Here is a 22,480-nt window from a genome sequence, read left to right as displayed (position 1 = left end):
GACTGGTGCTGGGTGGGGCTTTTAGGAGGTGCTGGGCCTCTTCTAGTGTCTGTCTAGTGCTTCAGGCAGTGGATTATGCATCAGCTCTTGAACAGGAGCATCTGACATTGCCCTTTCTGTGTCTGCTTTTAGGTTCTTGGGAATTTTTGTGTCTTAGGTGTAGTGTCTTGGTTTGGTTACTTTATTGAAACAATTTCTAGTGCATAGTATTGCTTTTTAAGGAGACTTTCATGGGGCCTGGGCCATAGCTCAGTGGCAGCAGCACCTGCCTGGTAGAGGGCGATGTCCTGAGTTTGATTTCTGGTACAAAAAAAAAAAAAAAAAATCCTTCATGTTGCTCAGAAGTTTATGGAATGGATGAGAACAGTACTTCATTGGCGTATTGGGGGGTCAGGGAAGTGCAGCATACGCGCAGGCCAGGGTCTATGTCAGTGTTTCTCCTCCTTCCTGGAAGACAAAGCGTCGCTTGTTTTCCCCACCCCACTGAAGTGTTCTGAGTTCCTGTTCTTTTTGTGTCCTGTGAGCATAAAAAAATTTTAGATTCAGTAACTGTCTAGTGGCAGAGACAGATGTCTTCCTGGGTTAGAATTCAGAGGTGTGACACAGACGTTCACGAGTTTGGGGTCTGCTGTCGTCTGGTTGGCTGTACGATAGGCCTGTGCTCATGAGCTTCATCGATTCCGTGATTCCAGTCACAGCCCAGCTTAGCAGAGAGCCGCGTCCAGCTCAGCACTTGGGCTTTCTGATGAGCACCTGGGGAGTCTGGTTTGGTTCTCTTCCAGTTCGGCTTCCAACCAGAATCATGGAGTTAAGTTTGTGAATGGAGGCGCCACTGTGTGTGTCATTTTATTTTGAAGATTTTAGCAATCCTTGGTCTTTACCTGTTGCCCAAGCTTTCTCACATGTTAAGACTTAACTTAGATCTTTGTTCCTGTTTAGTTTGGCTAATACAATTTGGTTGAAACCTATGGAGAGGAAATAGAGTAATGTTGGATACAGTTTTATAGGGCCTAATATAAAATAAATATTGTGATCATGTTCATAAATAGATGTGTTTAAATTTCCTTTTTTTTTAATATTAGGAGAAGAACGAAAGGTACCTTCTGCTCTTCCCCAGTCTCCTGCTGATGCTGTCTGCCAGCCCCAGGATGAGCGGCTTCATTTACCAGGTAGGGCGTCTGCGTTCCTGGTTGGTGCTCTTGGGAGATTTGAGCCTCCTTTTCAGGCGGGCTGAGCTTTTGGTCTGTGCGTGGTGCGCATGTTCAGGTGTGTGACCTTCTGCCTGTGCGCAAATGTCCCAGGATTCTTTCTTAGCCTGAGAGGAGGAAGTGTCGGGTAGAGCGCCCAAAAGGACACGGACTGTGGCGTGGCCCCTGTGATGGTGTGGCCTTCATGGCCCCTGTGGTAGTGTCGCCATTTGCAGAGCACCTTGCTCCTCTGAGGTTTTGCTTTCTGTCCTGTGAAATGGGGCTGCCCACGGGCTGTGGGTCAGTGGGGTAGGCAGGCTGAGCTGGGAGCCACATGGTGTCCCTAGACACACAGCACGGATTTCATGATCAGCTACCCTGTGACCTAGGCTTCCACTTCCCTGGAGAAAATGTGAGAGCCGACTTACAGGGTACTGGGCTGTGTTCTGCTCCCTGGCCCATATTGGTGGAATCCAGCTGCCTCTGCTTCTGTCATCTCTCTGAGAGGTGCTTTTGGCAGGGCCCCTTGTGGTTGTGTGTGATACTGCAGCAGCTGTGTTTGCCTGTCCCCTGCCGGAACCTGGCCAGTCTCCAGGGACTCCTGGGCTGGAAGCGGCCACTCTTGTTCCTGTGGGTGGTACTGCTTTGCCGCACGTTTTCTGTGTTGACATAGCAAGGACTGGTGACTGCAGTTGAAGTAGGCAGGGCTTTTCCCTTTCTGGGGAGGCTGGACCTGCTCCTGGGAAGGGCTTGTTGCCATTGCCACACAGCTGTGTGAAGTGGTGAGCAGTGTGCACACCCAGGACCACTGCACCTTCGGGGGTAGGGCTGCTGTCTGGAGCCACGCCTTAGAGCTCCCCTGACTGGGCTCCTGGCCAGCCCCACTCTTTCTGCATTCGGTTGCACACCCCAGTGCCTGTTCCACTGCCAGCTGAAGGTGGGCTCTGCTCTGTCCTCAGGGAGGAGCTGACTGACTGATGGGGGTCTCTGGAGGCTGGCGCTCACGGGGAGCCCTCCTCTGCTGGCAGGCCCTGTCCCTGAGCTCAGTGAGGCCTGGTCACCAGCATGTACTGCCGTTCTTGGTGGCCCTGGCGGGGTGGATGTCAGCCTGGAGGCAGTAGCACAGTGCACGTCCGGTTAAGTGGGTCCCAGCTTGGTTCTGTGCAGCCGCTCAGGGCTGTGCAACACTCTGCACATCGGTAGTCTGGGAAGGCTCGTAGTCTAGCACTTGTGGCACTTCCTAGGTAGAGCGGGCTGCAGGAGCGTTGGCAGCGTGCGGTCCTGCTGCCTAGCTTGGGGACAGCTCCCCAGCCATGTGCTCTGGTGTTTTGGATAGACATGGCTTTGAGGGGGAGGGGACTAGGCCGCTCTGGCCTCTGCCCTGTGGGTGTCAGGAGCACCTTGCCATGTGTCCCCCAGAGGCAGGTCCCTCGTACCTGTCTGGAAGCACTGTTTTAGGGTGTTGATAGACTCCTGCCCGTGGTGGAGAGCTGTTCTGAGGCAGCTTAACCCAGAGCGCCCACAGCGCTCAGCTGTGTGTGAGCTGGGGCTGTGTGTGTGCCTGTCCCTGCACTGTGGTCCTGGCCGGTGTGCACCCCTGCGAGTGTCTGCGCTGGCATCTCTTGCTCGCCTGCACGTCTTCCTGAGCCCGGAGGCGTTTAGTTCAGCTCCTACAAAGCTCTGTCACGTTCCTGTCCTGCCTCAGTGTCCACGGTGGGTACCCGCTTGCTTTCTTTGTGTCTGTCCTCTGAGGCAGTGGCTGCGTGTTGTAGCCTTGTTATGGGGCATGACAGTTTGTGTCCATGTTGAGCAGAGCCCAGCAGATGCGCTGTTTGTTTCAGGCTTGGCCTGTTCCCTGGTTGTTTCTGGGTCGCCCTTCTGTCTCTTCGGAGGTCAGCTCTGTAGGGAGCGCGCTTGAGGTGCCCAGGAGTGCGCCTGGCTCACATGGTCCCTCTGCTGTTCCGAAGTCACTTACTTAGTCTTTATTTTATGTCAGTTCCTGTACTGGAGAAGCACTCACTTTTCTTTGGAAATCTCTTCCAGGGGAAGCTCCCAACAACAGGAATGACAGTCACAAAGCTTGAGGACAGTGAAAGTCATAGAAATGCGTTTGAAATATCAGGTGATCGACACAAGCTGCCTGGGTGCCGGGTGGCCGCTGGCCCTGGGGCGGTCTCGGTGTCGCCCAGACCGTGCTGGGCTGGTCCGTGTGGTGCTGGGGCAGGTGCCTGAGCCCTGCCGCCTCTCCTCACTGCCTGCAGGAAGCATGATCGAGCGGATCCTCGTGTCGTGCAGCAGTCAGCAGGACCTGCACGAGTGGGTGGATCACCTGCAGAGGCAGACGAAGGTCACCTCCTCGAGCAACCCCACCGTCAAGCCCCACTCTGTGCCGTCTCACACTGTAAGGGCTTCTGGGATGGTGGGCGCGGGTCTGAGCCTGCCCTGCCCCCAGCCCAGCGGCCTGGTGCTGTGTGTTGGAGGGCCTGTGCTCCTAGTGCCTGGTCTATGTGTAATTTGGAACCATATTTAGGGTTTATTTATTCATTTAAAAAAAAAAATCTAAGGGTAAGGGATAACGGGGATGAAAAAGTCGTATTTTTGCAATCAGAGGTCAAACTCAGGACCTTGCAATTGCAGCAGGCACTTATGCTGCTGAGCTATCTTCCTGGCCCCCACAAAATTATTTTTCTTAGGAAGAGTTCAGCAGTGGGTAGGCTTTTAGAGACCCTATTTCACAGCAGAGCTGCACAGTGCTGCTAAGCCAGACTGTGCGTGCTGGTCCCTGGGGTCCCTGGGAAAGGAGCACACGGTGCTTAGGCACTGAGTCCACGGAACGCGTCCTGCCCGCAGCGTGCGGTGCTTCCTGGCCCTCACGCCTCTCTTCACGGGCTTTCCTACACAGCTCATGGTGCTGAGACCTAGGTCTGCCTGGGGCAGCTGGGAGGGGAGGGGCAGGGTCGGGTGGGGCGGGCTGGGTGGGGCAGGGAGGGGCCCTTAGCAGGGTGCTGTAGGGTGCTCCACATCTCCTGTGCCAGCATCTGGGGGCTGTGCTCAGAGCCTCCCGGGTCCACGCTGTGCAGTGCATGGTACTGTCCCAGGTAGGGTGACGCATCCCTTGAGTAATGTTTCCCAGCAAGGACAACCGAGCAGACCCAGCTAGATGTGAATGATTGGATGCTGGGAGGGGTGCTTTACCCTGCTGTACTCCTAGAAGTTAGTTGGAGGTGACGGTGGTGCGGTGGTGTGGTGGTGTGATGGTGTGGTGGTGTGGTGGTGCGGTGGTGCGGTGGTGCGGTGGTGCGGTGGTGCGGTGGTGCGGTGGTGTGGTGTGTGATTATCCAGCCCCGGCTGTACCCAGCACTGCCATGGGTGGTAGCTGAGAGCTTGTGGCTTCTCTCCTTTTCCCTCCCTCCCCTGCCCCTCCCTTCCTCTTCCCTCCCCATCTTCCCCTCCCTCTTCCCCTCCTCTCTTCTCCTCCCCTTGCTCCTCTTCCTCTCCTTCCTCTTCTCTTCCTGTCCCTGCCCTTTCCCTCTTCCTCACCTCCCCTTGTCCCCCTTTCCTTCTTTCCCCCTCCCCATCCCTGTTCTTTCTCCCCTCCCCTTCCTTCCTTCCCCTCCGCTAGTGTTGGCTGCTGTGGCACTGGCCCTTGTGGCTCTGGTCCCATCTTTGACCAAGACCTGTGCTCGCCTGCCACCTGGGTACCTTTTCACTGTGGGTGGCTGCCTAGAGGTCATGGGCTCTGAGTGTTACGTGATGGGTTTTACATTTTCTTATTTCACTGTTGGGCTCATGGGATGTTGTAGGTTTCCTGGGAATTTGCTGTATTAAGCAGTCACAGCCATGGTAAGTTAGGTGTTTGAGGGACTGTGGTTATGACAATGCCTCGTTTCCTTGGTTTGCCCCAGAGATGGGCTTTTCTGTGAGGGGCCGCATGGCACACGTCCTTGACTCCAGGGCAGCTCCTGCAGCTGGACTTGGCCCTTTCTTCAGCGTGGCCAGCAGCAGGGTGTGCTTGCCTCCCCTTCTCCCCATGGCCTGGGCACACTGTGGGACTGTCCTCACCATCCACCCAGGCATGTGCCACGTTCCACAGTGGCCACCTCCTAGTGCTGCTCCAGCCCCAGGAGCCCCCTGGTGAGGCCAGGCCTCCGTGGTGTGGAGCCGTCCTCCACGCAGGACGTGGTGAGCTGCTGCCCAAGGGACCTGGCCGTGGGCCTGGGCCTCCCTTGGGGGTGAGTGGATGTAGGGGCTACACCACCAGGCTCAGGCCGCGCCTGCTGTCCTTTGCAGCTCCCCTCGCACCCCATCACGCCGTCCAGCAAGCACGCAGACAGCAAGCCTGTGGCGCTGATGCCCGCCTACCACACGCTGCCCCACCCCTCCCACCATGGGACCCCGCATACCACCATCAGCTGGGGCCCTCTGGAGCCCCCGAAGACCCCCAAGCCCTGGAGTCTCAGCTGCCTGCGGCCTGCACCTCCCCTGCGGCCATCAGCCGCACTCTGCTACAAGGAGGTGAGGCCTCAGCTGCGAGCCACCTCGGGTTCTAGTGTGCAGCTCGGTCCTCCCAGGTGCCGCTGCACCGGCTGTCCTTGGGGTGCAGAGGGAGAACTCTTGTCTCTGCATGTGACCAGAAACCCGCAGGGTGGCGGCTCAGAACCTAGAGCACACGTGTGTGTGAGTGCGCACTGAAGGTGCGTGTGGGAGCGGCATTGGTCCGGGTGCGAGGCGGTTGTGAGGGTGGTGTTGGTGGGAGCGCTGTGAGCAGGGTGCAGCGACTCTGGAGCGGCCCTGGGAGCTGTCAGTCCCTGCGCCCCCTGCTTCTTGTCTAGTTGGTTTTCCTCCAGGAGTTGAGTCATGCAGGTAGGCCAGAGTGCTTACCTTGGTGGCTGCTGCAGGGTGCCAGGGCTCCTCGTCCTGTATCACTTTGTCCTGGGGTCTGAAGACAAAGGGTACTGTGGGTGAAATCGCCAGGCAAGGAAGTGGGAAAGGCGAGAGTCCTGGAGGACCCCGTCCCTCGGGAGAGCTTCCGTTGCCATCTGCGTCTCCGCCTGGTGGAGGAGACAGCACTGCTCACCCTGCTTGCCAGGTGCCTTTGCGGAAGGCAGGCAGTGACTCATAGCTTTGGGGTCCTCCTGGGTGTCACCTGTGCCCCAGAGCCTGCACGGTATACTCTGCATCTCTTCTGCAGCTGATGCGGGGCCTTTCTCGGGCCTGTTAGACCTGTGTTAAGAGATAGCTGTGAGGTCCGCTTTGGCCCTTCTGTGTGTGCATCTGGTCTGTGCACATCCCCTCTGTGCTCACACCTGGAGAGCCCTTGGAGTCTGGCCTGCACGTACCTGGCCTCAGGAAACCTCCCCTGAGAACCAGGGTGCCGCGGCCTCCCTGTATTCCATGCTCCTCAGAGCCCACTCTTGTGTTGGTCTCCTGTTCTCCTCCTCAGCTGGGCCAGCAGAACGGGGGAGACCTGGGTTACTCAAGAGTTCCCACCAGGGGCAGGCACTTGGTGGCTGACACCAGAGGCCCCTGTGAAGTGCGTGTGGCCTCATGGCGGAACCTCTGTCCACTGTGGCTCTGCCCTGAGCAGCCGGCTTCTCGTGTGCTGCAGAGGAGCCTGCCTCTGGCATCTGTGGCATGTCCTGTCTTTTCCATGTTCGTAGGATCTCAGTAAGAGCCCCAAGACCATGAAGAAGCTGCTCCCGAAGCGCAAACCTGAGCGGAAGCCCTCAGATGAAGAGTTTGCCTTGCGGAAGAGTGAGTGCAGGGTGCCCAGCCTCACTGGTGTGGGCTTCTGGGAGGCCCTGCCCAGGTAGAGCAGGAGCGAGGGCCGTGCCGTGGGCTGGGCCATCTGATGCGTCTCCGTCCCCCTCGGCCACTGGGTGTCAGCATGTTCCTCGGTGCCCGTTTTCTACATGCCTGGCAGGCTGTGCATCTGCACGGATCAGGCTGCAGTTGGCTGACTCCATGAGCTCCAACAGGCGCCTGGGAGCCAGAGCTGCCTCCCACTCCCTGGAGTCCGCATGGATACAATTCCTAGAGCAGGTGCTTGAGGGCATCTTCTGGATGCATGGCCCTGTGTGGAGCGGAGGTTCAGAAGAATCCACAGGACCTCCCTCCACCCCTGAGCCTCTGGGAAGGGGCAGCGAGCACACGGCCAGGGCCCACCCTCACACCGTGAAGGCATCCAGTGGTGATGCTGGTCCCTTGGGTCCCTCCTGGGTCCTACTGTGCTGGGTTGCTCCGTCCCTTTCGTCACCCCATTGGGAGCCTTCAGGGCTGTGATTTCAAAGAGTTTGAGGGACAAGCAGCTTGTGTGAGGGTCAGCTGGGAAGGCTACAGTGAAGCTGGGCAGCACAGACACACTTGGCCTGCCTCCAGGTCACCACGTCTTGGTCTCACTTGGCACTGACACAGAATGCCCAACACCAAAAGTTACAGGAGGCAATGTGACGAGTGTCTCTCAACAGGCACAGCGGCTTTGGAGGAGGATGCCCAGATCCTGAAAGTCATTGAAGCTTACTGCACAAGCGCCAAGACGCGGCAGACGCTAAACTCAAGTAAGCTGTGGGCATGCTGGTCATGCTGTTCCCAGGGAGCGAGGGCTGCAGAGGGCAGTGCAGTGGGTCACAGGGACAGGAGTGCCCTGGGAGAGGCGGGCTGCTCAGTGTCCCCAGGCCGCTGCACGGGGCCTGGTGGGCCGCACTGGGCTTCAGCGGCAGTGTCTCTGCCTTTAGAGTTAGTACTGCCGCCATCAGCGCAGCCGGGAGTGAGGCTTCTGTTGTCTGACTGATTTTCTTTGCATACTTGAGAGTAAGCGCTAATTAATTTGTTTCATAGGTTTCAGTACACAAAATTCATGTGTGTCTCTTGTGTAGTTTATTTTTAAAAAACAATTTTAACAGGAAAGATAATAGGTCTCAAAATAGGCAAGTAGGAAACAATAATCACATTGTGTATTGCATATTCACAGCAGTTGTTCAGAGTACAAAAAACAGGCCTAAAACCCTGTCTGGAGCCTTACTGGTCACATGTAGTTTCTTATGTAAAATATCTCCATTTGTGGCGAGGACAAGAAGGTGACTTTTTAAAATCTCCCTGCAGGTGACAGGATGTGCAGCTGGCAGTTTTTTTTCCCCTCATGTGCTGGCTTTCTAGTTTTTTTTTTTATTTTCCTGTTTTCTTTTCAATCCCTGTGCTAGGGATTGAAACTAGAGCCTTATATGTATTCCAAGCACACTGTGTCCCCAGCCATTGTAAACTTTTATTGTGAGGCAGAGTACCACTACATTGCTCAGGCTGGGCCTGGATTTATGATCCTCTCGCCTTGGCCTCCCAAGTGCTGCGGTTGTAGTCACCAGTGGCTGTGCCTGGCTTATTTTCTTTTGAGAACTGGGTAGTGTATGCTCTACTTAGACATACAAACCAGTTCCAGTTGATACTTTACTCTTGCCTGCCTGGCCGAGGTGGCCCGTCCCCTCTGTTTCCTCGCCTGCTGGGTAGCCTGCATCTGGGCTAGGTGCTGCCCTGCTCTAAGGTGGGAAGCACAAGGCAGGAGCACTCGCACCTTTCCCGAGGTCCCACGCTGTGAACATGCATGTGAGTGGGAGCCTTGCTGCTGCAGCCCTGCCCACTCTGCCGCGCATCCTGCCCCAGGCGTGGCGGCTCTGTGCTAGGCCAGCATAGCCTTTGCTGTCACCGGGGGAGAGTCCTGGGTACAGTGGTGGCCCGCAGGGTGTGTGTGGGTGCAGGCGGGCCATGGAGGTTAGGCTCTCTTCTGGGGTGTGTATCCTAGTTGCAGTTGCTGGGGAAGAAATATAAGCAGGCCTGTGAGTGCCACCTGCACCTGTGCTGCCACCTGTGCTGGGGCCTGTGGGGCAGCGCACCTGCAGAGCTTTCCAGCCATGCAGCCTACACAATAGCCCTCCTGCAAGCACGTCCTTGGGGACGTGCTAATTCCGCTTTCAGCTGACCCCAAGGGCCCAGAGCCTCAGATCAGGCCTGGCCTCCGCCCGACATGCTCAGTGCAGCCAGGGCAAGGAGGTGCATGCCCTGGATGTCCAGGAAGTGCGTTCACTGCAGAGCAGCTGCTCACAGGTTGTAGAGGGGTCATGGGTGGTGCCAAGAAGGCATTACAGGGCAAGCGTCTTCAGTGTGACGATTGGGGGGAACAGAGGCCACTCAGTCTGAGGTTCCCAGGAGTACCCCAGAGCCAGCTGCCAGGGTGCTTCTGCTGTCCCGCTTTCTGTCTGCCGTCTCCTACCGCCTGCCGTCCTTGGAGCACAGTGGCACAGGCAGTTAAGTCGTCTCCTGGTGGCCAGCAGACTGTGGCTGGTGGGTGGCAGAGTGAGCAGAATCTGCTCCCGCTTCCCTGCCCAGGCAGAGCGCAGGCGAGCATGGTGAGCAGGTAGCAGAAGAGGGGGACACGCGGAGCCCTGTCTGCCCTTGGAGGCACCCACACAGGATAGATGGGCGAGGTAAGTTAGACCTGGCTGGTGGCGTGGGGTCTTGGCAAAGGAGCACCCGAAAAATCAGTCAGGAGCCCTCAAAATTATTTTTCATTTAATGTATCTTATGTATGGAATGGAGAATAGCTTTTATTAGCCAAGTAAATTGTATCTTTTGCATATAATGGCCTAGAGGAGGTTGTTGGTTAACAGAATTGATTAATTGCAGGTGCTTGTAGAACCCTAGTTTGGACATAGGTGTAGCTTGTAGGCTTCTCAGGGAGGGCTTTGTAGAGCTATCTATAGAAGATAGCAGTTTGGAAACAGCATGATGACCGAGTTTATTGAAATAATGATTAATTTGGATTTGTTGTGAGGGTTGTGCTAATAAATTGATTATTAAAACCCAGCCATAAATAAGGAGAAAAGAACGTTGTTGCCACTTTTTAACAATATTTTCTCTTTCCCTTCTCTTCCCATCACCTTTGCTTTTGTCCCATGTCTTGGTTGTGGCTCTTCCTGTCCGTCCCCTCCCCCACCTCTGCTGTCGCACCTGTCACTCCATCCGTCTTAGCATGGCAAGGCACTGACCTGATGCATAATCACGTCTTGGCTGACGACGACCAATCAAGTCTAGACTCCTTGGGTCGTCGCAGTAGCCTTTCTCGCTTGGAGCCCTCAGACCCCTCGGAAGACCCTGAGTATGACAGTATATGGACAGCCCATAGTTACAGGATGGGCTCAGCATCTCGTAAGAGCTGTTGCTCGTATATCTCTCACCAGAACTAATGCGCTCTGAGCTTTTCTTAACAATGCTTGTTGTATCGCAGCCTGCTTTTCTTAGATGTTTTCTTGCTGTTCTTGTCTCCTTTATGTGATATTTTACCGACCTTGGAGAGTGTTCCTGGGATGACCCTGTAACTGGCGGAGGCCTCGCCGCCACCTGTTGGGGTGATGGGTTCTCAAGCCAGTATGGGGCCTTCAGCCAGCCGGCGGGGAGTTGTTTTGTAAAAGCTCCACATGGTCTTGTTTTTTATCCTCAGTGCAGCAGCTGTCTGGCTTCCTTTTGGATACAGCTGTATGGACACTTTTATATTCATCCCAGACCGCACAGGCTTGTGATCTGAGTGCCAGCGACACGGCCGCGACTCTGTCCTTAGGGTGGGGACCCACATTGTAAAGTCTAACATGTGTTGGTCCCGCAGTCACGGAGAGGTGAAGAGAGCGATTGCTGCTGCGGGTGCTGTGCGCCCAGCCCCTGGCTGTGCGGTGCCGAGGCTCTGGCCCAGGCCCAGGAAGGTCCCCAGAAGGGACGGTCTTTCTGCCAGCTGTGCCCTGCCATGGCCCGTGTGGGGCTTGGAGCCCACAGTCCTGGAGCAGACCTCCTCTCATTGCCGTGCCGTGCTGCCCCACCTGCATGGATGGCCGGGTGCGGTCTGAGCAGCCACCCTGTGACTGTAGACCACACTTGGTTCAGGAGGGCGCTGGGCCTGGCTGCCCCGACATTTGCAGGTGCGCAGGCGTAGCCACAAGCACGGTCATTTCAGCAGCCAGCTGCAGCCCAACTCTGCTTACAGCAGCCCTCTGGAGCAGGCTGGCAGCCTTGCCTGTCAGAGAGCTAGGGCTGTCGTAAGGAGTGTGTGCAGGCCTCACTCATGGGCTAATCCCTGCTTCATTCAGAAAGAACTGAATGGGACGTCCCATTTAGTGGTGCCCGCAAACTCAAACCTGGCCATCGCTTGAAGGGCAGAGCATGCTTCTGCCAGTGTTAAAATGGAGCCTCACAGTTCTGTTTTATGTGTTCGCTGAAACCAGCCTCGGAGCAGGGTGGCATCGTAAGTCGGGATAACATGTTTCCTTTCTCTAGGGCAGCTGGATCCTGGTGGCCTGACCCCTCCCACGCCTTGTACTCAATGTGACCTCGCGTGTGCAGAGCACACCCTGACACCATGCCACCCCTCCCACACACCGGCCGGGGGTGTGCCGGGGCTCCAGGAGGGGGCACGCTTGGCATGTGGGGTGCTGCGCCTGCATGGCGGGTGAGGGCATCAACGGCACTCCCATCAGCACCTGCCTGTCCCGGATGGCCACTGACGCTTGTGCTGCTCAGAGCTCGCGTGTTTATGTCAGTTAGTGTGAGGAAGGGAACCGGGGTGGGCTTTTCAAGTCAGCGCCTAGGCTGAGTCACCTGTGGCGACCAGTGTGACAGCCAGATAGCGAAGGAAGTGTTGAGAAGTGGGGCTGCATGCCTCCGTCCTGCCATGGTGGGGTTGTGTGAGGTATCACCGAGCCACACAGCCCTGGGGCTCTCGCAGCAACTGGCCATGATACCGTGGGCATGACCAGCGTCTGCACTGCCCCAGTGCGGTGTGGCCACGGCGTGGTGGTTTGCACGGCACCCCGTGTCATTTGGTGTGTTACGCCACACCAGTATTTGATGCACCAAAGTTTTTACAGTTGACCATTGTTCCCTTTGTATCTGTCAGAGCCGTCTTGACAGCTTCTGTCGCCGCGAGGTAACTAGAGTACGGCCCTGACTCAGCGTTTGCGTTTGTTTCAATGTCTGACACCATTTTTGTGACATAGAAGTATTAATGCCCCAGGCCCAGGAGACGGTCCTTCTGTGGCAGAGGACATGTATGCAACAGGGCCAGGGCTTCCACAGAGCCCGCGCCACGCCGATGGTGTGCAGCGGCTCTGGCTGTGCAGCGCGGCCCTGTGTCGCTAGTGTCAGGACGAGGACGCAGGCTCCCCTGGGAGTGGGGGTCTAAGCCCTCAGCAGCCCTGCAGAGACCGCAGTGTTTCTGTGGAGCGCACTCGCCAGAAGCACCGCGTAAGCTCTCTCGATCATGTGCTTTGCATAGAGTGGCCAAAACAGTAGTGTGTACATAGTGGAAGAAGATCTTGAAAAGTCTGTATATTGTGCTCTTCATCTGTGAACGGAAAGCCATTTAGTACGGACACCATTGCAGAGCCCACCTGGATGTATATCTGAATGTCCACTGTATTGTACAGTATGCATATTATTGTTTGTGGTCACAATGGCAACAAAGTGTAAGACATTCTGTTCTGTACAGTTGAAATAAATTTTGCATTTGCTAGCCTGTGGTTTTTAATATTTGTCCTGAGGGGAGGGAAGCAGATTTGTTGTCTGGGGTGGCTGGCGGTGGCTCTTCTGTGCACCTGCTTGGAGTGGGCTCTCCCTGGCCAGCCATGCTCTGCACGGGGCGCAGTCCCTGTTCCCTCCTGCCTGCTTCTCTTTTTCACAAGTTTTTCAATTGTTGGAAAGTTTGTCTTCAGAAAGAAGCATTGTCAGTATTTGTACAAAAATAGAACAAAACTTTCAAAGTATTTTATTTAGAGTAAGGTCAGTGTCTTCATTTTGCCGAGTGCATGCCCAGCAGGCGTAAGCAAAGGCAGCAAAGTGAAAGGAGAGGGCAGATGCACCTGGTGGCAGGTGCTGGGCCAGGACCAGGTATGGATGGCAAGCAGGAGCCACGAGTTTGGGCTTCAGACTATAGTGATGTGGCCTGTGGCCAGACTGGAGAGTCTCACCCTGTGATGCGAGTGGGAGAGTCCAAGCACTAGATGCTAGCCTGCGGCTCAGCTGAGGCTGCTGGTGCCCTCAGGGAGGGCCTAGAGGTTGGAGGGCTTGCCACGCACACCAGTGGCACACGCTGGCTGCATGGGCAACTTCTGATGGGAGACCCCAGTGGCCTCTGCCTTGGGCACATGCACACCCCTTGCGTGCACACCCCTGCCTCCTGTGTGCCATGGGCTTGAATGTGGGCTCCTGATGAGCCTATTGTGTCTTCAGCGTGTCCCAGGCGGGTATGTGGCAGCCAGGATGGCAGGTACGAGTGGGGTACAGAGCCTGGGTGACCCCTACTCCGCAGCAGCCTGGGCAGGGTGTTTCGGCCCTGATACAGGGAGGGTTGATCAGATCTGTGTTTCTCAAACTGAGGTCCCCACGCCTGCAGGTCTGAGCCCCAGGCGCAGGGTACATGCACCTTTCATGCTCTGACCTGGGCTCTGCAGTGCGCCTGTCTCCGTGCCTCCGGGCCACATCTTGCATTGAGGGGATGTTGCTATGGAAGCAGGTGTGCTGGTAACTCCAGCTCCTTTTTTTTTTTTTTTTTTTTTTGCGGTACCGGGGATTGAGCTCAGGACCCTGTGCTTGCCAGGCAAGCGCTTACTCTACTGCGCTGTCTCCCCAGCCCTCTCCAGCTTCTTTGTGTGCCACTGTCACTGGTTTCCCAGCTGTGAGCAGGCCCACAGGGATAGTCCCATGACTGTCCCTGGTGCCCTCAGGAAAGTGCTGCGCTGGTGTTTCGGATCAGTTGCTGGTTTGCTCTGCTCCTGTTTCCTGTTCTCATCTCTGCACAGGGAACAGTAGCGGCGAAGACTGAGCTTGTGTGTGTATACACTCAGGGTTCTTTTTGCCAGCCTCTGCCCAGAAAGCCAGGAGATGTTTGTGCTGCTGCAGAAAGAAAAATTCAGTGCTCAGAGGAGTCGTTATGGCTCATCAGGCTCCTTGGTGGGTGGTGCTGGGTTTGGACCCAGGACTTCTTGTCTGTGAGGCCAGCCCAGCGCAGTGTTGTGAAGGTTGTTAGGGACCTCCGGGAAGTGCCTGTCGCCTAGTGTTTCCTGAGGTGATGCGCAGCAGAATCCTGGTGTGTTTGAGAAACACAGATCTTGGCAGTCCTAGGGCCATGACTGTTCATTGTTCTGAGTCCACGTAACTGGGCTTTAAAAGTGCTACACAGACTAAGGTGACACGCCTGTAAACCCTGGACTCAGAGGCTGAGGCAGGAGGCCCCCAAGCTTAGGCCTGGCTGAGACACTGTAGCTCAGGCTCAGTCTCCAGGACTGATAAATCAGGTGTTAGGACATTCTGTGATTGCTGGGTCTAAATTCCTGCATAGCTGAGGGAACTGCCGTGTGCCTCTGAAGATAGTTGAATGATTTCTAAGATAATCTAAGTCTGTCTACTTAAAACTTAGGACCAGCTTGTTTATAAACTTAGCTAAGGAATATTCTATTTTCTTTTTCTTTCTTTCTTTTTTTCTTTCTTTTTTTTTTTTTTTGCCATACTGGGGATTGAACTCGGGACCCTGCGCTTGCCAGGCAGGGACTTACTCTACTGCGCCATCTCGCTGGCCCAGAATGTTCTTACTGAAAACCTGAACCATTTTTTCCCCTTACATTGCATTGGCAGGAAGCGATGTTTACTCACCTGTTGATTCTTTCCAGCAGGGGAGAAATCGTAGCTGACAGTGATGGGATGCGGGGTGTGCGGGCTTCCGCGCCGCAGCTGCCAGGGCACGTCCACGGCAGTGCACTGCGCAGACAGTCGGCAGTGGGGCCGCCGGCACCTGCTGTCCGCAGCGTGCTTCCTGAAGCCCCACTTGATTGCACGCCAGGGAAGCTTTGTGTGCTCCCAGCATACTTGTAAGAATAAGAGCTGTGCAGGGCCAGGAGGCGCACGCCTGCAATCCCAGCGATGCGGGAGGCTGAGGCAGGAGGAGTGCGAGTTCAAGGCCCGCCTGGGCAACTTAGCAGGACTCTGCCTCAAATTACAATGAATACAGACAGCCACTGAGATGGAGGCAGAGAGCCAGGTCTAGTCACTAGGCTGTGAGGAAGGAGACAGGCGGGGCAGCCTGTGCCTCTGCTCACCAGGCCCTTCCTTTTCCTCGGGTGACTTACTCTATGGGGGTGCCAGGTTCTAGCCATGAATTTGTTTGGCAGGAGATCAACAGAAGCAGTGTTCTGCCCTTGGGACAGCTCCAACAGTGGCGAGTCAAGCCTGTGGTTCAGGAGGCCAGGTCATGGGGCCGCCCTTTGCTGTGCCGCTCTTTGTGACTCTTCTGTGGCATTTGGCAGCGTGAATGAATGTGAGGCACAGGCCGGAGAGTGCCTGACAGATGTGCAGCGTGGAGCCCCCCCCAGTGTGGTCCTGTGGAGCCCCTCTCGCTCATGCTTCAGGAGTAGTGTGCGGCAAGTTGAGAGGACAGGTGGTCGGCAGACGCTAGCTGGTTTTCCCTGGCTGTCAGCTTGCTGGCTGCCCCAGCAGGGCCTCTGCGTTCTGTGTGTGGTGTAAATGTGAGCTTTGGAATCTTCGTGTTTTTCTGGGCAAATGGCACAGGAATGAACTTTTCCTTTTGAAGACAGGTAATGCCCATGCGCCAGGAGGCCTGAGAAGCCCCACCTCTGGCCCGCAGACCCTAGCAATATTGGTCTCTTGCCTGCCTCTGCATTGCCAGGTTTCTGGGTGCCAAGTGTGCCACCCCAACCCCGAGGCCAGGCCGTCATGCTCAGGTTGGACTCGGCAGTGTGGACTAGCTGGACCTGTGGGAGCTCTCCTCCTGCCACAGCATGGACAGGGAGTCTGTGGACAGGCCACTATCACCTGCCCCTAAGGTATCAGGCGCTAAGACTGAAGTCGCCCTCTGGCACAGGGCCCCGCCTGCTGTTGCTGTGGAAGGTGTGCCTCAGGAGCAGTGCCTGAGGGCTCGCTGGAGCTGCGCTGCTGTGCCCGGGCAGAAGACCGTGTGAGGTTGGTGGGGCTCCTGCCCATCCAGTCTTGCAGGGCCCCTCTGACGGGACTTTGCACATGCAGAGGATGTCCCTGTGGCTGGGCAGCTCTGGTGTGTGTTAGGTCAAGGTGTCCCCGAGCACCGGCGGGACAGGCTTGGGGGTCTGGTCACAGGCGGGGCTGTGCTACTGTCGCATTCTGCACTCACTCCCCAGTCCTGCCTTTAAAAGGCCTCTCCAGTTCTCACATGACAAGGGTGTGTAGTACACGCAGGCACAGGCTGCCGGTGTCAGGGACACAAAGGGGATGTCAGAAGTACAAAGCCACACAGGTGGCCACCGCTGCAGCAGCTAGCCAGCCAGTCTCAAACCCCAAGTGCGCTTGTTCTGAAGAGAAGCATCCGCCGGTGTGAGAGCTTGTGCTCTGTGCTGAAGTGCATCCCGCTCCAGCTGGCGTGGTGCACTGGCTCAGAAATGCAAATGGCGCCTGTGCCAGGCTGGCATCGGTAAGAGGCCCTTCCTCCTCGCATCATCCCTAAGGTCTGATTCTTTTCCCTCCAGTTCTGAATTAATTAGATTTCACAGTTGACCTCAAGAGGGTAGATCTTACTCATTAGTCCCATACGAGCTTTTGTGCTCCATGTGGTTAAATGGTATTAAATTTTCTTCTGATATTGCAAATAGTTTACTTTCTTTCTTTCTTTTTTTTCCTTTTTTCTTTTTTTTTAAGAAAAGTGATGCCTGTATTCTAGGGAATGGAGGATAAAATTTTCAAAGAAACCCAAGATAAACTTCACTTGTTCTAAACCATTGCTTATCTTTATTTTCAGATGTTGCTGTACGATTAAATTATTTTAATTGCCAACTTTTAACGTATAAACTCGGTGTATATGCTCTACATGGTCTGGTATATCTTTATTATATTTCTGGGGTGACATAGTGACTTAGAATCTGGTGCAGACAGAGCCCTCTGTGATGTTGAAAATGTTAGTGTTGAAAAGCCCCATAATCCACAATCAGAAACTACAGTTGAATAAATTGGAAAAAAGCTGGTATTTCCCGTCCTCCGTAATGCTGTGGGCTCAGGAGAGCTGCAGTCGGTTGGCAGCGGAGAAGCCGGTAAAGAGGCCCTGTCCAGTCTGTCCTGATGAATTTGTTACTGCATAGTCGCTGGGGTTAGTGTTTAGGTGGTACTGTGTAGTCTGTTCCTTTCTCATGCCTGGCTTTCATTTGAGGTTTTCCTTTTTAACTGTCCTAGGTTCGCGCAAAGAATCTGCTCCTCAAGTGCTGCTTCCAGAAGAGGAGAAAATCATAGTAGAAGAGACCAAAAGCAACGGCCAGACCGTGATCGAGGAGAAGTAAGCTGTCTCCAACAGCGCATGAGTGAGGCTGGGGCGGGCGTGGCTTCCTCGCTGGGCGGGGGGCTGGGTCAGGGCCGCACACAGCGGGTGGGCTGAGGGTCTCCGCCCAGCCCGCATGGCCCCGAGCACCTGGCCCTGTATGCTGACGTGGCTCTGTCCCTGTGCAGGAGCCTTGTGGACACGGTCTACGCGCTGAGGGACGAAGTCCAAGAGCTGAGACAGGTGTGTTGGTTTCATTTTAATCTTTTTTTTTTTTTAATTCAAGAGAAAAGCTGATTCCCGTAAGCAAATCAATACCAAGAGATGGTGGTGATTCTTGGGAACCCAGCACATACAGCCATTGGTCTCTCTCCATCTCTATTTTTGTTTTAGAGAAAAAGTTTTTTTAACTTTAAATTGTTTTCTGCTTCATTGCATTAAGAACAGTGATGCTACATAAAATCACCACTGATTGAATGCGTAATCCATTTTGCATTCGTAATCCACTTAGTAGTAGTCATCTGTATTTTGCAGCATGATTCTTGACAGAGTAGTGCAGACTTCTGGGAGGTGAGAAGCACCCCTTCAGGCCATGCTGATTTGTGCCTTGTCCCTGCTCTCTTGTCCCCTCCCTGGCGCCCATCAGCTGCCTTTCATTTATGCTCTGAGCGTCTTGCTGGGGGACCTCAATCCGCTTCTCATTGTGCAGTGGCCTTGGCCCCAGGGCGCAGGGACAGCGCCCGCTGCAGGAGGCCAGTGGCTGAGGGGATAGTGACTACACACGCTGTGCTTCGCCTTCAGGATAACAAAAAGATGAAGAAGTCACTTGAGGAGGAGCAGCGGGCCCGCAAGGACTTGGAGAAGCTGGTGCGCAAGGTGCTGAAGAGCATGAACGACCCTGCCTGGGATGAGACCAACCTGTGAGGTGACCCTCGCTGCCTGGCGGGGCAGCCCGGGCAGGGCTTCCCGGTGACCGAGCATCATGATGCCTACCCTGGGTGCAGACACCTGGCGCGTGCCTGCTGGGCCTCAGCAGCCCGGGTGGCCTCGCTGGTGACCAGCACAGTGGCAGGCCAGCCCCGACCGCACCTGAGACGTGCTCTGCACACCCTGCCTGTGAATGCCCCTTTGCACGTAGGCCCACACTGTATTCCTGGGCTCACCCCTGCTAGGATCCCTTCCCACGAACCCACCCCTCGTTACGGCTGTGCCCACAACCCCAGTCTCCACGGTGCTCTGAGCGCCTTGCGCCACATGGGCCGCGGTGTGGTCTTGAGAGTCCCCCAAAGAGCACCCTTCAGCCTGTCCTGCAGCCAGGCAAGGGCAGTGCCAGCTGAGGCCAGTCGCTGGGTCCAAGGACAGCAGCAGCCCCCTCCAGCTGCGGTGTCTGCTCCACCTCCCTCGGGTGCCGGTCCTGGTGTGTGCACAGCCGCGTTGGGGCGCCTCAAGGACCCTGATGGCGCACTGTCCACCCTCCTCCAGAGAGAACTACACCTGTACATAAAATGTTATTTATTACACTGAAGCAGCCAGCAAGAATGAGGCCGTTGGGAATGGCGCCCGCAGATGGGCTGTGCCCCTGCGGCTAGCCCAGGGAGGGCTGCTTGGCACTCCCATTGGACCTCACCTTCTCAGCACAGAAATAAAGCAATACGTCCCTTGGGTATGGCCAAGTCCCAGCTGCCTGGATGTGGAACATGGGCGTCCGTCCCCACGAGGCCGCCTCCCCGCCTCCTGGGCCCGGCTCTGGAGAGAGCCTGTGTCCTGAGGTCCAGCTGGAGGGCAGGACTTGGTTCTGCTTTGGAGTGAGTGACAGCAACCATTAGAACAGAGCTGTTTTCTTCCTCTTCATAGGGCGGCTCTGAAGTGGGGTCAGCGTCCTAGCATGAGCAGCTGCTGCTGCAGGAGCAGAGCTGTGGCCTGTGCAGCCGGTGGCTTGAGCCGCAGGACAGCCTGCCTGGCACCGACCGGCGAGTGCAGCCCTTTGCACTCCGGTCTCCTGCGTTTGGAGGCCTCTGGCTTGGCGCCTTAGACAGAGTTGTTGTCTGGTTTTCCCTCTACACGCTGCTGCTGACAGCCCTACGCACTCGGGCCAGGTCTGCCGGCCCGTGTAGGCCTCTCACTAGCGTTGCCAGCCTCTACAGTCGGCATTCTACTGCCTGTGCGGACGGGACGCGTAAAGACCAAGCCTCTTTCATGAGCCTTGTTTCCATAAGTGTTCTTGGTGACTCGGACACTGGTGGGAAGCATAGGGGTGGAGTGGTTTGCCATCAGAGCAGATTCTAACTCAGGAACAACTCTCTCCAGCCCTTCCGTGGCTGGTGTGTGGCCACCGTGCCCCAGCACGATGTCCTGTGGACCTGCCTTAAGGACTCACTCAAGTATTTCGTGAGAACACTCGTCTCCGTACCATCACTGCCACGGGTGGCCGCTGAGGGCGGATGTGTTGCCTTCCCAGCCCCCACTTCCACCCCCACCGCCCCCCTCCTGAGGCTCCCTGGGGAGTCAAGCACCTGTCCACGAGTGGCTCTTACGCACCTGCCGCTGCACCCGGTTCCCTTTGCCACGTGACCTCTGCGGGCAGGAGCGTGACGCCTGGAAGGGCCTGCGGGGCTGAGCAGAAGCCGTCTGGCCCCGCAGCTCCAAAGCACTTTCCTTTCTGAAGACGCTGAGACGCAGCCTCTGGACCTCCAGGCCCTGGGCCGGCGCGGCTGCTGTCTGGACGCCAGGCCACCCGCCCCTGGAGTGTCTGGGTTGCAGCCACGGGCTGTGTTGGCTCCTCCAAAGCGTGTGCTATGTCAGTGTAATTATAAAACCGGTTATTTTTCTTATTTCACAATATGTGTTCTCTTGATGCTTTTGCCTGTGTTCTTTGGGTTTCTTTAGCTTTTAAGCTTCGCGTGTGAGGCTCTGACAGTGAAATGGTCTCATTTACCTGCGATCAGGCTGAGAACATTTGAAGGAGATGAGACTTAGGGGAAGGGGAAGGCTTGGGTCAGGAAACTGAAGCGTGGTTGGCACCACTGGGTCCCCCGAGCCTGGCAGAAGCCAGGGTGTAGGGAGGGGCAGCTGCACAGTGGTGGGCGGGTGGTGCTGTTGGTGCACCATGAGGAGCAGTTTCGCCTGGCGCTGCCTTGTGGATGCGAGCTGGTGAGTTCCTGAAGGAGGTGCTGCGAAGAAGAGGTGAAGTGCCGACACTGCCGGCTCCAAGTGTGCTGGTCCCCGTTTAGGAAGTGCAGGGCTAGGAGCAGCCCTTGGGGCTAGAGCTGGCTCCACCCTTGGCAAACTCATGCCAGGGCGGCAGCACCACCTGGAGCAAATGGCAAGGACACCAGGAAGAAGGATGTAAAAAGTGCTAAAAAGAAAGGTGTGTGTGATTCAGATCTGGGGTGCCCTAGGCCTCCTGGGTGTGGAAAGTGATGGATCCTGGTGCAGAGCTGGCTGGTGTAGGAGGTGGGGCCTGGAAGCTCCTTCTCTTCCGTTTCCTCCCTCCTCGCAGCTTCCTGTCCTCCATGCTGGAGCAGCTCACCTCTGCCAGGCCCCTCTGCCCTGCCCTGCCTTGGAACTTGCTGACCTGTCCTTTAAATTTGCAGGTGTTGTGTCCCAGTGGCAAGTGTTGGAGACCACTATGAAGTCAGGATTTAATATTAGCCAGTTGGCTTTTTGTGTTTACCTGCGAGTCTGCCCCAGGCTTAGGCCCTTGTCTGGAGATGGGCAGCCGACTCATAGTAAGTGAACCTCTGTGAGTCACTGTCCTGCTGAGGCCTGTATTGCCCTGTGAAGTTGGGAGGCCTCAAACGGGCAAGAGGAGGCCCCAGCTGAGGACTCTGGCTCCAACCCCACTGACTATAAGGGGCCTACAGCTGTGGGCTTCTCACTGTTAGAGATAACCCAGTTCCCCTAAATTAACATCACATGTTACCTGGAAAAGCCCTGAAGGGACTCCCAAGTCCTGCCCAGATTTCTGCATCTTTTTTACTACCCTCCTCCTTTGTTTGAAAAGCTAATAAGTAATGACCCTCAGAGAAGTTCCTGGTCTAAACCCCAGAAAATCTCAGAGGGTTTGGATCTTCCTGGAACCCTGAAGTCATTTTATTTGTCTCATTGATTTCCTCCATCTACTTGTTTGAGAGATTGTGGGCCTGATCAGCCACAGTAACGAAGTGGTCTCATTAATCCAATAGACAAGAAAGTGACTAAGGCAGGTTGGATCTCTTAGTATGTAAAAAGTACACAGTAGCCTGCCAGGCGTAGTGTGCACACAGGTGACCCCAGCACTTGGGAGGCTGAGGGAGAAGGGTTCCTGTGAGCTTTTGACCCTTGGCCCTCTTTGGATGCTATCTACTTTGAGAAGGTTGCTCACCAGGCAGCCCTCAGCTCACAGGGCCCTTGCACAGCGCATGAGGGAGGGAGGTTCCCCTCTATCCTCCCCTCCCCCTCCCCTCTTCCCCCCACTTCCCCTCCTTTCTGGCTCCACCTGCAGCTCTGAAGGCCCAGAAGGGAGGCTGCCCTAGCCCATAGGAGTATATCCCCAGCCCTGCACTGCAAGGCCACGGTCGGGGCGGCCTGTTCAGCTCCTGAGGGCTAGAGTAACATGGGCCCCACTGCCTGGCTCTCCTGGCCTTAGGGAAGCGTCCCTCCTGCCTCTGCCGCCATCCTCTTAGATAGCGCTTTGTGTCTCTGTCTGCACTTGGCCTTTAGAGACTGGATCTGGGATGGCCACACCCGGCTGGCCCTCCCCTCCCTGATTGATGTCTGCAGTGAACGCTGCCCAAAGGCCCTGTGAGCTGAGGAACTGAGTGGAGCTGGAGCACGTCTTGGGGATACAGCTCACACCACAGCAATGGCCTGCGTGTTTGGTCACTCGTAGGGAGCCTAGCCTAGGCCACCTCAGCCGCTGCAGGACCTGAGCACGGCCCTGTGCTTCCAAGCTGGACCAGCTCCAGCAGCGGGGGCCGAGCACAGGGGCCCC

General features: G+C 55.9%; 1 protein-coding gene across 8 annotated transcripts in view; it reads left to right on the top strand.

Moving 5' to 3' along the window:
* Arhgef7 (Rho guanine nucleotide exchange factor 7) overlaps positions 1 to 20,321 on the top strand; it is an 85,357-nt gene extending 65,036 nt beyond the window's left edge. For 4 of the 8 annotated variants that reach the window (XM_004631166.2, XM_023715160.1, XM_023715161.1 and 1 more), the window contains 10 exons: positions 1,083 to 1,169; positions 3,231 to 3,309; positions 3,449 to 3,588; positions 5,478 to 5,702; positions 6,848 to 6,941; positions 7,655 to 7,744; positions 10,206 to 10,382; positions 17,427 to 17,526; positions 17,697 to 17,751; positions 18,310 to 20,321. In XM_004631166.2, the coding sequence (XP_004631223.1) occupies positions 1,083 to 1,169; positions 3,231 to 3,309; positions 3,449 to 3,588; positions 5,478 to 5,702; positions 6,848 to 6,941; positions 7,655 to 7,744; positions 10,206 to 10,382; positions 17,427 to 17,526; positions 17,697 to 17,751; positions 18,310 to 18,432 (1,170 nt within the window). In that variant the 3' untranslated portion in view covers positions 18,433 to 20,321. Of the gene's footprint in view, positions 1 to 1,082; positions 1,170 to 3,230; positions 3,310 to 3,448; positions 3,589 to 5,477; positions 5,703 to 6,847; positions 6,942 to 7,654; positions 7,745 to 10,205; positions 10,383 to 11,498; positions 13,080 to 17,426; positions 17,527 to 17,696; positions 17,752 to 18,309 lie in introns of those variants that run through there. The other 4 variants (XM_004631167.3, XM_023715158.1, XM_023715156.1 and 1 more) reach the window with 3 other exon arrangements.
* Positions 20,322 to 22,480: the final 2,159 nt, after the last annotated feature.

The sequence above is a fragment of the Octodon degus genome, unplaced genomic scaffold (genome assembly GCF_000260255.1).
Source record: "Octodon degus isolate 3935 unplaced genomic scaffold, OctDeg1.0 scaffold00039, whole genome shotgun sequence".
Taxonomy (NCBI): Eukaryota; Metazoa; Chordata; class Mammalia; order Rodentia; family Octodontidae; genus Octodon; species Octodon degus.
Note: the sequence above shows the minus strand (reverse complement) of the source record. Positions and strands in the feature narration are given on the sequence as shown.